General features: G+C 54.0%; 1 protein-coding gene across 1 annotated transcript in view; it reads right to left on the bottom strand.

Moving 5' to 3' along the window:
* The window catches only part of nek7 (NIMA-related kinase 7), a 43,793-nt gene that overhangs the window by 4,217 nt on the left and 24,455 nt on the right, over positions 1-15,121 (bottom strand). Inside the window, exons 5-9 of the mRNA XM_062452558.1 lie at positions 14,585-14,695; positions 11,855-11,963; positions 11,310-11,417; positions 6,026-6,120; positions 1,384-1,497 (exon numbers count right to left, since the gene is read on the bottom strand). Coding sequence (XP_062308542.1) covers positions 1,384-1,497; positions 6,026-6,120; positions 11,310-11,417; positions 11,855-11,963; positions 14,585-14,695 — 537 coding nt within the window. The remainder of the gene's footprint in view (positions 1-1,383; positions 1,498-6,025; positions 6,121-11,309; positions 11,418-11,854; positions 11,964-14,584; positions 14,696-15,121) is intronic.

Below are 15,121 nucleotides of genomic sequence, written 5' to 3'. Positions count from 1 at the left end.
GGAGGTGGAGATGGGAGGAGGGGGGGGTAGAGTGGGGGAGGTGGGAGGAGGGGGGGGTAGAGTGGGGGAGGTGGAGATGGGAGGAGGGGGGGTAGAGTGGGGGAGGTGGGAGGAGGGGGGGTAGAGTGGGGGACGGTGGGGAGGAGGGGGGGTAGAGTGGGGGAGATGGGAGATGGGAGGAGGGGGGGTAGAGTGGGGAGATGGGAGATGGGAGGAGGGGGGGTAGAGTGGGGGAGATGGGAGGAGGGGGGGTAGAGTGGGGGAGGTGGGAGGAGGGGGGGTAGAGTGGGGGAGGTGGGAGATGGGAGGAGGGGGGGTAGAGTGGGGGAGATGGGAGGAGGGGGGGTAGAGTTGGGGAGGTGGGAGGAGGGGGGGTAGAGTGGGGGAGATGGAGATGGGAGGAGGGGGGGTAGAGTGGGGGTAGAGTGGGGGAGGTGGGAGATGGGAGGAGGGGGGGTAGAGTGGGGGTAGAGTGGGGGAGGTGGGAGATGGGAGGAGGGGGGGTAGAGTGGGGGAGGTGGGGGGAGGGGGGGGGAAGGTAAATGACACAACAAAGATGAGCAGATGACAGTTTGCAGCAGATCCTTCAGGAGGATTGTTTACATCCAGACAGACGCTGGCGGCGCACCCCAACTCCATCGCTCCCTCTCTCTTTCTTTCTCTCACCTGGATGGGGGTGATACTGGGGGCGATACAGAACACACACACACACACAAGCACACACACACACACAAGCACACACACACAAAAGCACAGGCCACCAACACATATACAAGCGCGCACACACAAGCAGGCAGGCAGGCGCGCATGCACACACGCACGCGCACACAGGGTGCCAGGGGCCTGCGGCAATTAGCCTCGTAAAGCGGCCCGGGATTACTGATGGAGAGAGCAGGTGTGTGGCTGATGTCCAGGAGCTCCGTGTTTGGGCTAGAGGCCGTGAGAGAGACTCCAGCAGCTGAGCAGCCAGTGGACCCGTGGCCCCCTGAGGAGCGGCGGGGAGCGTCCACACACGCTGGAGCACGCTGTGCGTCGGGACGTCCACCCGGCAGCCCCGCCCTCCCAGGCAGCCACGACTCACCGACACGCCAGCAGAGGCCGAGTTACACAACGTGTCCCTTGCAGTTACGTTTGAAAACGCTGGGCGCTTCCTGTCGTCACTTTTTAAAAAACGTAAACCTTCCTGTCGTTTCTCTTTGAACGTGTGTCCCGTCCTGTCGTTTCTCTTCCTGTAGGTACTAAACATTTGTAACTTCTTGTAGCGTACTTATACTTTGGGGTGTGTGTGTGTGTCGGGGGGGGGGAGTGTGGGGGGGCAGGGTGAGTGTTGGGGGGGGAGGAGTGTCGGTGGGAGGAGGGTGAGTGTGGGCAGGGCAGACCTACCTCCTCAGAGTAGTGATCAGAGGGTAGAGGGGGGTAGTCACACTGTTCGATCTTTTTACACAAGGAGTACAGGTTCATCTTGTCCCCGTAGAACGGACTCTGTAGGGCTGCCATCTGAGAGAGAGAGAGAGAGAGAGAGAGAGAGAGAGAGAGACATGTTACTTTGTGTGTGTGTGTGTGTGTGTGTGTGTGGCTGTGGAGGATAAGTGGTGGTTTGCAATCCCACTCAACCAAAACATAGAAGCTGTGAAAGTTTCTTCTTTACGCTATGCTTGTTTGTTTTCCTCCGCTGCTGCCTCTATTATAACGTAGTGATGAGAGGGAGAGGGGGAGAGACGGCGATAAAGAGAGGTAGAGAGAGAAAGAGAGGGAGGAGTAGGGAGGGAGAATGTCTCAGTTTGCTGGAGCAGTGAGCAACGAGATTTTCTCTGGGAAAGAAATGCAGGCAGCCTGAGACAGTGTGTGTGTGTGTGTGTTTGGGGGGGGGGGGGGGGCTGCAGTGTGGAGATGGGGGGGGGGTTCTCTTCTTGGTGTGGAACAGATACCACAGACAGTCATGGTGACTGGGGGTTACCAGCTTACCTCCAGATGTTCTCTCTATCTCTCTCTTCATCTCCCTCCCTCCCTTCCTCCCTCGCCTGCTCTCCCTTGTGCCATGTTGGTCATTAACAAGCGTTTAATCAAGCAGCTGGAGGTTGCTTAGCAACGATCATCACGCTCAGTATCCAGAGGTGGGCGTCCCAGGCAGCTGCTCCAGCCTCTCTCGCACACGGCTCCAAACAACATGGTCGCCTGTGTGGTCGCCACGGCTCCAGACAACATGGTCGCCTGTGTGGTCGCCACGGCTCCAGACAACATGGTCGCCTGTGTGGTCGCCACGGCTCCAGACAACATGGTCGCCTGTGTGGTCGCCACGGCTCCAGACAACATGGTCGCCTGTGTGGTCGCCACGGCTCCAGACAACATGGTCGCCTGTGTGGTCGCCACGGCTCCAGACAACATGGTCGCCTGTGTGGTCGCCACGGCTCCAGACAACATGGTCGCCTGTGTGGTCGCCACGGCTCCAGACAACATGGTCGCCTGTGTGGTCGCCACAGCTCCAGACAACATGGTCGCCTGTGTGGAACCAGGACCCCCCCCCCCCCCCCGCCCCCCTCCTCCTACTGCACCTTCCGAAACAAGCTCATCCCAAACTGTATCCTGTTGCACACGGGAAAATCACATCGTGAACTTTTATGCCGGTGCACCAGTGTGAATCGGTTTATCCTGCCATCCCTTGTGTCGTATGTGTCTGTGTGTGTGTATGTTATTGTGTGTGTGTGTGCGGTACTAGACTGGAGGGCGAGGATAGACACACAGATATTCCTACTTGTCACGACACAGAGCCGCCCTGTCACACCGACCAATGAGGAGTAAGGATGATGGCGGGGGTCTCTCAGTGGGACGCCGCTCCCAGACCACCATTAGTTACCGCGACGACGACACTGCGCGCGCGCGTAATGATGTTCCACTGTAAGTGATAGTATGTGTCTAAGCTCTGAGTTAATGCTGCTGTGTTTGAAGGGACCAGGTCTTAAATACACATGTAGCCTACAAATAAGGAAGAGGAGGACGGGGGGTGGGGGGGAGGAAGATGACAAAGATAAACCTCCAGTATCCCAGAATCCCCCACCCAGGTCTTGGGTGAGAGCTGGGACACCACAGACACACACGGGAGGACGGCACGGCCATATGTCTGAATGGAACTGTACTCTAAGTACAGTGTGTGTGTGTGTGTGTTTAAGTGTGTGTGTGTGGGGGGGGGGAGTAGGTTGGGGGTTCCAGCATGTATTCTCTAGAGTAATGTCTGCGTGTGGTGGTGTGTGTGTGTGTGTGCGGTGTGGGGAGGTGAGGAGAGGGGGGGGGGCAGAGACAGCAGCTGTACCCAGCAAAGGGTTCAACAAGGACTGTTGTATTTTCATGCATCTTCTGCTTCTGACAGATGAAAAATGTCAACTGTCCTGTTTGTATTTGGGAGTTTTTGCAATATTCATCTGGTTCATTAGTGCCTGCTGCTCCTAGTCCTGACAGCTGCCCACTGCCCCTGCGCACACACACACTATCTGCCTCATTCAAGCTGTACAGCGTCGCAACGGGCAAGATGATTGACTGGCTACCTGACCTCCAGGGCCCTGGTGTGTGTGTGCTCATTGGTATTCCAGGGGCATCATCTGAACACGCATGGCTGCTGTCTGTCTGAGGGGGCCTGGATCGCTGGTAGCATGTACACGCACACACACACACAGCTCAGAGCCTATACCTTCTGTCTGTATTCACTGTGGGCTCCAGCAGCCTGGCTGTGTGGAGGAACTCCCCCCCCCCCCACCGTCTCCCCCTCTCTTTCCCCCCCGCATCGCTCCACCCTCTCTCCCCCTCGCTCTCCTCCCCATCACTCCTCCCCCCCCCTCCCCCTGTCCGCAGGAAGGTGGTGGTGATGCAGGAAAGGAGCAGGGGAACACAGCTTCCTCTATCACCGACGATCAATATTGATCTCCGCTTCTCCGGTTGCCCCCTATGAATGTCAATAGTGGTCAATGGCTGTTCCTCCTCTCTCTTCATCCCTCTTTCCGTCGTACGCACACACACACACACACACACACGCGCGCGCAGCGCGCGAAAGACAAGCACCACTGCCTAATCCACTGGCTGCTCCTTGATTGGATGCTTTAATGAAACGCTCATACATGAATCAACCAATGAGAGCTCAGGGGTCGTTAGTGAGCGCAGGCCTCTGTCCCTCTGTCCCTATAACCTCCACTGTCGTTTTCCTCTTAGGCCTCTCTGTGTGTGTGTGTGTGTGTTTGTGTGTGTGTGTGTAAGTGGGGGTGTGTGTCCAAATGTTTACATCTGTGTATGTGTTTGAATGTGTGTGTGTGTGTGTGTGTAAGAGTGTGTGTCGATAATGCTAATATGAGGTGGACCTGACCGAGGGCGGGCGGTGGGGCGGCGGGGGAATCGATCGGGCGTGCTATCGAGAGTGTGCGGCCTGCGGTGCCGTGCCCTGGCGTCGCCGCGGGAAGCGACCCCGGCAACCAGGGGCCTCGCGCCGCCTGGCCGGCGAGGAAGTCAGGGTCAGGTGACGTAACGAGGGCGGACGGAGAGAGACCACCATCAAACGGAATGGGAGAGCAACGCGTGGAGAGACAATGCACAGGTATTGATGGGATACCCCCTGCCCCCCCCCCCTGCTCCCCCCCCCCAGGCACGTCGCTGAAATATTCATGCTCCTTGAAACCAGGCCGTTGCAAACACTTGTAACCGACCCCCCCCCACCCCCACCCCACACACACACACATCATAGATGAGTAGAAAGGGATCAATGTGAGCCAACAGGAGCAGGGGTGTACGTGTGAAGGTGGATACCTGATGCAGGGTTCAAGGAGGAGCCACGCACACACACACACACACACACACACACACACACACTCACACACACACACACACACTCACACACCCTACCACACAGTCCCACAATAACGCGTGGAGGATGTGGAGCTAATTCAAAGAGAAAGAGGAATGCAGCGATGTGTGGTTCTTCGTTCTTCAACCCCCACCCCTCTATCCACCCCCAGGTTTGGTCTTCGCTTGGCGGTCATCTTCTACAAAGCTTTAAGAGATCACTGCCCCCCGCCCCCGCCCCCCAGTATATGTGCCGTAGTTCTCCGACCCTCAGCTCCAAACCGCTGCCAGCCGACCAACACTCACCGCCACACCAATGCATTGTGGGGGACTAATTAGCGCCACAAGCTGCAGTCGCCCAGCAACCGTGACCTGGACGCCCCGCTATTTCTCTCCTTTCTCTTTTCACGCTCCCGCCCTCCCTCCCTCCCTACCTCTTTCTTTCTCTCTCTCCCTATCCCCCTCCCTCCCTGTCTCGCAACCTCCCTCCCACCCTCTCCCCGTGCCTCGGGCGTTTTGGGAGGTTTAGACACTAGTGGGTTGATCCCCCAAAACGCAGCACCTCTCTGGGGTGACTATGAGAGTGGGCGCCTGGCTAACAATGTGTCTATCCTGGGGTCTCTAATAACGTGTGAAAGGGTGTGTGTGTGTGTGTGTGTTGGTGTCTGTCTGTCTGGATGAATGTGAGTTGGTTTGTGATCGCGAGTGTGTGTCAATGTGTGTGACAGAGTGTGTATGCGACAGCGACCATGAGTGGTGACTGTGACTGTGTGTGTGTGTGTTGGCCTGGCTCCAGTGTGGTCTAGCAGGGTGGATGTGTTCTGCTGGAGTCTAATCAGTCTAGTCAGTCTCCCTGCTCTACATGGCTCTCCGGGTTATCTGAAACACATGGAAACGTCACTCTCATTTTCCCTGCAAACTTCAAACACACAACAGGTGCCCCCCCTGACCGTTTACCTCATAAAAACACAGAGCCCTGCCGTCATCCCAAATACGCTGGGGCACTGGGGGGGTGGGGGGGGGGGTGTGTGTGTGTGGGTGGGGGGGGGGTTGAAACTCAAGTGTGATGAAGAAATGATGTGTGTTTGCAAAGTATGTATTCACTCATGCGAGATGTAGTGTGTGTGTGTGTGCGCGTGTCCTTGTGATGTGTGTGTGTGTGTATGTGATGAGAGACTACAGTGTTTATTCTTCCATACGTTACCTCGTACAGCAGGCATCCTAGCGACCAGATGTCAGATTTGAAGTTGTATCCATTTTCGTGTATCCTCTCTGGGGACATGTAGTAGGGTGTGCCCACTGGAACACAGAGCAGGGAAAGAGAGAGAGAGAGAGAGAGAGAGAGAGAGAGAGAGAGAGAGAGAGAGAGAGAGAGAGAGAGAGAGAGAGAGAGAGGGAGGGAACAGAGACACACAGAGAGAGATGGGGTGGGGGGGGCAGAGAGACAGAGGGAGAGAGAGAGAGACACAGACATTAGTCAATTGTGTTCCTATACCAGGAGTAAAAGTGAGTGTGTGAGACAGCGAGGGAGGAGAGGAGCGGTCCATTCAGGGTTTGTGAAGCTCAAAGCTCCAAACAGCTGGGTTCTACTGAGTGGGAGAGACCAGCTCTCAACTGGAGAGAGCCGAGAAGAGGATGATAGACACACAGGCGCACACACACACACACACACACGCACACACACACAAATACACACATCAAAGCGAGGCAATTGGTGCTTTAACAAGTTGACATTTATCCCGGAATACAATGCACACCTAATTACAGATGATATAACTGTAAGAGGGAAGATAGGATAATTTAGGTATATTGCTACGGATATGAAAGTGAACATGTTATACTTCTGTGTGGGTTTAAATTGAACATTTCTTTATTTTAAATGTGAGGGGCTTGAATAATGAAGTATGACCTATAATTCCAAAAATAAGGAGCTTTCCAGCTGAGAAACAAATGATGAAAGAAAGCAAGAGAAAGATAGAGAGAGAAAACAACCGAAATGGAGAGAAAGGGGGGGGGGGAAGGACAGAATGAGAGAAAGAGAACGACCAAGAGAGAGAGAGAGAGAGAGAGAGAGAGAGAGAGAGAGAGAGAGAGAGAGAGAGAGAGAGAGAGAGCGGGGGAGAGCTCTCTGGTTTTAATTGGTCATCACATCGGTAGTTTGTGCAAATGCTAAGGTCTCCTGGTGCTGTTTAAACAGCGTCCCCTAACATCCATTATTAGATGATAAAAAGAGCCCTTCTCTCGTATGCTAATAGCGGCATGAAAGAGCAGGACTGCATGGCTCCCGCCATCAGCATAGTCAATTAAGGGCACATTACTTATTCATGCAAATAAATTGAAAGTCATGTTGGGATTGATTTCCATTATTACGAATCGTTATGACAACAGTGCATTCTCAGGGAGAAGAGGAGGGTGATCTTGTCATGGCGATGTATGGGAGGAATGTGTGGCGCCATCCTGTATATTCTCTATGGTATCCTAATTAACAACACAGTGAAGAGAGGGAGGAGGGGGGGGGGAGAGGAAGGGAAGGAGGAGGAATGAAGAAGGGGGAGGAGGAGGGGGAGGAGAAGCTGGAGAGAAAACTGCAGGTGAGAAAGGGAGGAAGAGAAAGAGGGAGAGGGGGAGAGAGAGAGAGAGAGAGGGGGAGAGAGAGAGAAAGAGAGAGAAAGAGAGAGAAAGAGAGAAAGAGAGAGAAGAGAGAGAGAGAGAGAGAGAGAGAGAGAGAGAGAGAGAGAGAGAGAGAGAGAGAGAGAGAGAGAGAGAGAGAAGAATGAAAGAGACCTTTCCCTCGCCCTCCACCCTGTCTCCTCTCCCTGTCTGGCTCGCTACCCTTCCCCACTTCCTCCCTTCATCTCTCCCTCTATCATCCCTGGCCTCCCAGCATCTCCAGCCCATAGCAACACTCTGTTCTGAATCCCCCTTTTTCCTCCCCCGGTCTCTTCCACCCTCTCTCTCCCTCCCTCCCTCCCTCCACCCCCCCATCCCTCCTCCCCTCTAAAACAGGCTGCTTAACATCATTAACACCACTCTAATTTCAGGTGTTAATTGCAAAAATATATCCTGCCAATGGAACATAGTAGTTGCTGATTTAATCAGGATGTACGTTGATATTCTGCTCACTGATCCTCTTTTGTTCTTGTCTCTTAACCCCCCCTCACCCTTCCACTACCCCCCACCCCACCCCACCCCCCCTACACGCACACAACCCGCTGCACCTAGCCTCACCCCCCACACCCCTCCTCACCCTCCCTCCCCTTCCTTTAAAGGGGAAGAAGCCGCTGGCTGTGAACGCAGAGAGCGGAGGCTGCTCTGTGGTGTGTGTGTGTGTGTGTCAGGACTGTGCGTGTGCATACTGTGTGTGTGTGCGTACGGTTCTGTGTGTGTCTGTGTGTATGTGCGTACTGCGTGTGTGTGTGTACACAGTGTGCGTGTGTACGGTTCTGTGTGTGTCTGTGTGTACAGAGTGTGTGTGTCTGTGTGTGCGTACTGTGCGTGTGTGTGCGTGTCTGCAGGCTGCTGAGTCTGAGTTGAAAGGGTGGGAGCTGACAGGCGCTGTGCCTGGACCTCCATCCAGCCTGCACCTCCCTGTTCTACTGGGGTGGTTTGGCTCATTACCGCCCCAAACTGTCAGACTCTCTCTCACACACACACACACACACACACACACAGACAGTGCACGCACACACACACACAGAACCGCTCCCATGCAGAGAAAGAGAGCACGACAGAAAAAAAGGGGAGATGGAAAGAGAGCAGAAGGGAGGGGTGGAAGGGAACGGGGGGGTGAGGAGGGGAGAGGAAGCGAGGATGGACAGTGGCGAGTTGAAGAGAGAGAGAGAGAGAAAGAGAGAGAGAGAGAGGGAGGGGGGAGCGAAGAGATGGGGAGCAGAGAGAGGGGGAGCAAAGAGGGGGATGGTGGAAAACCGAGGCAGAAATATGTGAGAGAGACAGATGGGTAGACAGTGAGGTAGACAGACAGAGAGAGAGAGAGAGAGAGAGAGGAGAGAGAGAGAGAGAGAGAGAGAGAGAGAGAGAGAGAGAGAGAGAGAGAGAGAGGAAAGGCAGAAGGAACACTAAAGGGGGAGACAGCAGGGGGGCGGAGGAGCAGAAAGCGAGAGGGATGCAGGAAGAGAGAGGGATGCAGGAAGAGAGAGGGATGCAGGAAGAGAGAGGGATGCAGGAAGAGAGAGGGATGCAGGAAGAGAGAGGAATGGAGGAAGAGAGAGGGATGCAGGAAGAGAGAGGGATGCAGGAAGAGAGAGGTGAGGTGAGTTCTAGTGTAAATCGGAGGCAGTGCATTGTGGGAGCCCGTTCTGTGTGTGTTCATGGGGGATCTTTCATAGAGGACCCTGGCAGCTTTACCCAGCAGGGTCCCCACACACACACACACTCCCTCTGATCCCTGCACATAAATCTGGAACACACACACACACACTCTCTTCACAGAGCTGGGAAGAGCCCTATATCAGATCTTGAACCACTGTGGTTGGTTAAAGTAGTGAGGTTGTGGTCTCTCCCTCTCCTGTCCAGTCACAGAGAGATCAGTGATTCCTGTCTGGGAGACCAGCAGGCTATCTCAGTCTGGCATCTGGTGCATGCTCTCTGCTGACCTGGAGAGGGCGCTGTAGTCTCAACTTTTAATGAGCAGTCTCACCCTCCTCCCCCGTCTCACCCTCCTCTCCCGTCTCACCCTCCTCCCCCGTCTCACCCTCCTCTCCCGTCTCACCCTCCTCCCTGTCTCACCCTCCTCCCCCGTCTCACCCTCCTCCCCCGTCTCACCCTCCTCTCCCGTCTCACCCTCCTCCTCCCGTCTCACCCTCCTCCCCCGTCTCACCCTCCTCTCCCGTCTCACCCTCCTCCCCCGTCTCACCCTCCTCTCCCGTCTCACCCTCCTCCCCGTCTCACCCTCCTCCCCCGTCTCACCCTCCTCCCCCGTCTCACCCTCCTCTCCCGTCTCACCCTCCTCCTCCCGTCTCACCCTCCTCCCCCGTCTCACCCTCCTCCCCCGTCTCAGCCTCCTCTCCCGTCTCACCCTCCTCCCCCGTCTCACCCTCCTCCCCCGTCTCACCCTCCTCCCCCGTCTCACCCTCCTCCCCCGTCTCACCCTCCTCCCCTGTCTCACCCTCCTCTCCTGTCTCTCTCTGCCTGCCAAGGCTTATGTTTATCCAAACACTTAGCATTAACATTTAATTAAGTGTGATTTAGAGTTTGGCCTGCAACTCACTGTGCAAAACTCTCTGCACACCCAAAGCCCTTTCTCCTTTAAACTTCAGTAAGAACACACAACAGCAGCAATTGTATACACATATCATCTACGGAACCAACACAGGTTAGTAAAAATGGCTTGCAGATTGTTAAATCAATCAAGGGCCATTTGTTGGGTGTGACAAAATCCCACTCTGATGGCAAACGTTCGACTGGGTAAAAAGCGGCATAACTCCTCAGAGGAGACAGCGCACTGTGGAGACATTTACAATGGAGGGGACCATAAACGTGAGCAGGGACAGGCAGTTAAGCAACTGTAAAGACTGGGAGTGCGTTTTAAACCCCAGGTCGTCCCCGTGCGGGCGGAGCATCCCCCCCCCCCCCCCGGCTCACTTCCTGCCTGCAGCACAGCAGGAGCGGGCAGAAAGGACTTGACTTCCTGCCGACGGCGGAACATACAGCACGCCCTGCACATTCCTACAGCATGGGCTCATATATCACCTGGACGCCTGGCAGGGCAGGGGCTTGCGTGCCAGTGTCCTGTGACACATCCTATGACACACACACACAGCACCCTGGTGGGCTTTAGGGGCCTCGGCCCCAACGAGGCCCGGGTGTGGACGGGCGGAGCGAGGACTGACGTGTTCCGTCCAGACGTCACCTGTGTCAGGGTCAGGGGTCAGGTAGTGCTGGGCAGCGATGGGCCCGGGGGTGACAGGTCTGGCCCTGCAGTCTGATCACTGACACCTGGTTCTAATGAAACACATCCAACTACCACTGATTACAGGGCACTGGGTAGAGGCACATATGTTGCGTGTGTCGGAGAGTCCATGCTTACCTAAGGAGTGCATGGCGGGTTGTGTGAGTGTGTGTGAGTTCCTGCTTACCTAGGACTGTGTGTGTGTGTGTGTGTGTGTGTGTGTGTGAGACGGGAGTCCCTAATTACCTAGGGAGTGTGTGTGTGTGTGTAGGCGTATGTGTGTAGGTGTGAGTGTGTGCGTGTGAGTGTAGGTGTGAGTGTGTGCGTGTAAATGTGTAGGTGTGTGTGTGTACCTATGGAGTGTGTGTGTGTGTGTAGGTGTATGTATGTAGGTGTGAGAGTTTGAGTGTAGGTGTGTGTGTAGGTGTGTATGTGTGCGTACCTATGGAGTGTGTGTGTGTGTGTGTGTAAGGGTGTGTGTGTGTAGGTGTGTGTATGTGTGTACCTAGGGAGTGTGTGTGTAAGGGTGTATGTGTGTAGGTGTGAGTGTGTGCAGGTGTGTGTGTGTGTGTGTGTGTACCTAGGGAGTGTGCGGCGGTGGTCTTGGAGCTGAAGAAGCGGCCCAGACCCAGGTCTCCCAGCTTCACCACTCCTGTCGCCGTGATGAACACGTTGGCAGGCTTGATATCTGAGGCAGGGCAGACAGGAAGGAGACAGGAGGAAGTAGACACATTCAGGAGAGACAGGAAGGAGACAGGAGGAAGTAGACACATTCAGGAGAGACAGGAAGGAGACAGGAGGAAGTAGACACATTCAGGACAGACAGGAAGGAGACAGGAGGAAGTAGACACATTCAGGAGAGACAGGAAGGAGACAGGAGGAAGTAGACACATACAGGAGAGACAGGACGAAGTAGACACATACAGGAGAGACAGGAAGGAGACAGGACAAAGTAGACACATACAGGAGAGACCAGAGATAGAAGATATAGGAGAGGTATCTCATATATAAGTGAATACATTTTTATACATTAAATTATAGTCATTAGTACAGCACAGTAGATTAGATAATACAGTAGAGTACAGTAGAGTACAGTAGATGAGGAAGTGAGGTGTGACTCATCACCTCGGTGCATGACTCTGCGAGAGTGCATGTGCTCCAGCGCGCTGCACAGCTGGACAAAGTACTTCCACACTGTCCTCTCTGGAATCAGCCTCCTCTGCTTCTTAAAGTGCTGCAACACACACACACAGCACATACAGTACACACACACACACACACACAGTACACACACACATAGCACATACGGTACACACACACACACAGCACATACAGTACACACACACACACACACAAGCAGAAAAAACACGCACACAGCACAAACCGAATAAATAAGCAGTTGTTTGACACGACCTTGACATGACAAGTCAATAAGTTACATCACTGTAAAATTCGACCCATTCTCCATCCTAGGATAAACGCTAGCCTCTCTACACACAGGACACTAGACATGCTGATGCAGCCAGGATACACTTTTCATTGCCCTTTGAGGTAGTTGTGGTGGAGTGTGTGTGTGTGCGTGTGAGTGAGTATATGTGTGTGTGTGTGTGTGTGTGTGTGTGTGTGTGTGTGTGTGTGTGTGTGTGTGTGTGTGTGTGTGTGTGTGAGAGAGTATATGTGTGTGCGTGTGTGTGTGTGTGAGAGCCTAGGCCCCTCTCATGTCCCTCAGCATGGCTATAACTCCAACGTTAATGTGATGCAGGCCTCTCTCTCTCTCTCCATAACCTCTCCTAACCAGGCTCCTTCTACTTTACACCAGACTGCAATGGAAAGCACATGCATTCTCAGGCCCAGGGAAAAGTATTTGTGGTTATTTTCTAAAACGTTCACATCTGGCATATAGCTCTCTTTGTTAAACCTCCCCCCCCCCCCCCCTCCACCCGTCCTGGAGAAAAATCACCCATTTTCAACTCTGGTCGCTTCAGCTGTTTGGGGGGGCCCTTGTACAAGAGGGGCTTCTAAATAAACTGCCCCCTCATCCTGCCCCTTCATTCTGCCCCCTCATTCTGCCCCCTTCATTCTGCCCCCTCATTCTGCCTTTTCCTAGGACAAACCAGAACAGAGGATGGATGGAAGGATGGAAGGATGAGGGATGGATGGGCAGCTATTGGTTTGGATAAAGCGATAAAGGTGATAACAGTGAAACATACTGTAGCTTTGGTCTTGCTTGCAGTCAGTGAGAAAAACAGATGGAGAATAGAGGGTCAGAGAAACAGGGAGAGAAGGAGAGAGAGGAGCAAGACGAGAGAGAAGGAGAGAGGGAGAAGGAGAGAGGGAGAATGAGAGAGAGAGAAGGAGAGAGGAGAGAGAGAGGAGCGAGACGAGAGAGAAGGAGAGGGGGAGAAGGAGAGAGGAGCGAGACGAGAGAGAGAGGGAGAAGGAGAGAGGAGAGAGAGAGGAGCGAGACGAGAGAGAATGAGAGAGGGAGAATTAAAGAGAGGAGAGAGAGAGAAGGAGAGACAGGGAGAGAATGAGAGAGAGAGAGAGAGAGAGAGAGAGAGAGAGAGAGAGAGAGAGAGAGAGAGAGAGAGAGAGAGAGAGGGAGGAGCGAGGCAGAAAGAGAAGGAGAGAGGGAGAAGGAGAGAGAGGAGAGAGAGAGAGAGAGAGAGAGAGAGAGAGAGAGAGAGAGAGAGAGAGAGAGAGAGAGAGAGAGAGAGAGAGAGAGAGAGAGAGAGAGAGAAAGAGAGAGAGGGGCAAGGCAGAGAAGGAGAGGGACAGACCTTGGCCCACATCCAAACAAAGCCTCCAAGTGGAGCCATTCTTCTCTTGCCCTCCCATTTCCATATCAGAGGAGTGTTTGATGTCAACGGGGGAGCACGTCGACCCCCCCACCCCCACCCCCTTTCAACCAAACACTGCACATGCAATATTCTGTAAGTGCATGCAGATCAAGGACCATTAGATTCATCTGAATTCTGAGATGATCAGGGAGGTAGATGGGAGGGGGGGGGGGGGAGAAGCAGAGAAAAGAGGGGTGGGGGGGGGTGGGGGAATCAAGTAGAATAAAAAATGTTAAATTCATGCACTGGGTGGTTCTGTTTTACATATGCTGCGTTGTAAGGGTGTATTTACTTCATAACACAGGCAGGGTGTGTGTGTGTGTGTGTGTGTGTGAGTGAGTGGGGGGTGGATCCTGGTGTGTACTTTGGACAGGCACTGTTTAATTAGGAAAAACAAATCATTTATACAGGAGCATGAGGGGAGTGATGGGGAGCAGAGCAGGTGGTGTGTGTGTGTGTGTGTGTGTGTGAGGTGTGTGTGTCTGTGAGGTATGTGTGTGAGGTGTGTGTGTGTGTCTGTGAGGTGTGTGTGTGAGGTGTGTGTGTGTGTGTGTGTCTGTGAGGTGTGTGTGTGTGTCTGTGAGGTGTGTGTGTGTCTGTGAGGTGTGTGTGTAAACATGAGAAGCTGACACAGTCTGAATCTTCCCAGCGTCCTCCGCAGTTTCACTCACACCAACCCCTGGCGCTCCACTACGACGCCTCCGAACCTGCCCTGTCGGATCTCTCCTCAGCGTTTGTGTGTGTGTCAGATCCCCACAAGTGTGTGTACAGTGTGATCCTGCATGCGTGTGTGTGTGTCTGCGGCCTGCCATGTTTAATGTCTCGTACCACTAATCTTCGCCTTTCCTAATTTGCTGTGTGGCGTGGACGGAGAGGTGCTGAACAGCAGCCTGGAGAGCTGTGTCCAGACACCCCACACTGCCTCATCTAAACCTGGGAGGGGAGTGGAGTGGAGGGGAGGAAGGGAGGGAGGGAGGGGAGGAGAGAGGAAAGGAGGGGAGAGGAAGGACCTCACCTTGATCATCCGGGAGAGGTCTCCTGCGTCAGCCAGCTCCAGCACGATGTTCAGCTCGTTCTCCTCGATGAACGACGCGTGGTACTTAATCACGTTAGGGTGGTTCAGTTGCTGTGAGAGGAAAGAGAGGGGGGGGGGGGAGTGGAGAGACACAGAGTCAGAGAGAGGCAAAAGAGAGAGAGGGAGGAGAGACAGAACCGACAGAACGAGAGGGAGGGAGAGAGAGTAGAGGGAGATAGAGAGTAGAGCTTATGCATAGCAAATATGACAAAAAGTGTGCCTCTACACAATTACCGACCCTGCCTTTAAGAGAGACATCCTGCATCCATAATAGCTTTACAATTGTAAAACAGAGAGAAAGGCAGAGAAGGAGAGAGAGAGACAAAGGGATGGAGAGAGATGGAGAGACAGAGACGGAGGGATGGAGAGACAGAGGGATGGAGAGAGAGAGAGACGGAGGGATGGAGAGACAGAGGGATGGAGAGAGAGAGAGAGACGGAGACAGAGGGATGGAGAGAGAGAGACGGAGGGATGGAG

This window comes from Osmerus eperlanus, chromosome 26 (genome assembly GCF_963692335.1).
Source record: "Osmerus eperlanus chromosome 26, fOsmEpe2.1, whole genome shotgun sequence".
In the NCBI taxonomy this organism is placed as follows: Eukaryota; Metazoa; Chordata; class Actinopteri; order Osmeriformes; family Osmeridae; genus Osmerus; species Osmerus eperlanus.
This window is presented reverse-complemented; position numbering and strand designations above follow the sequence as displayed.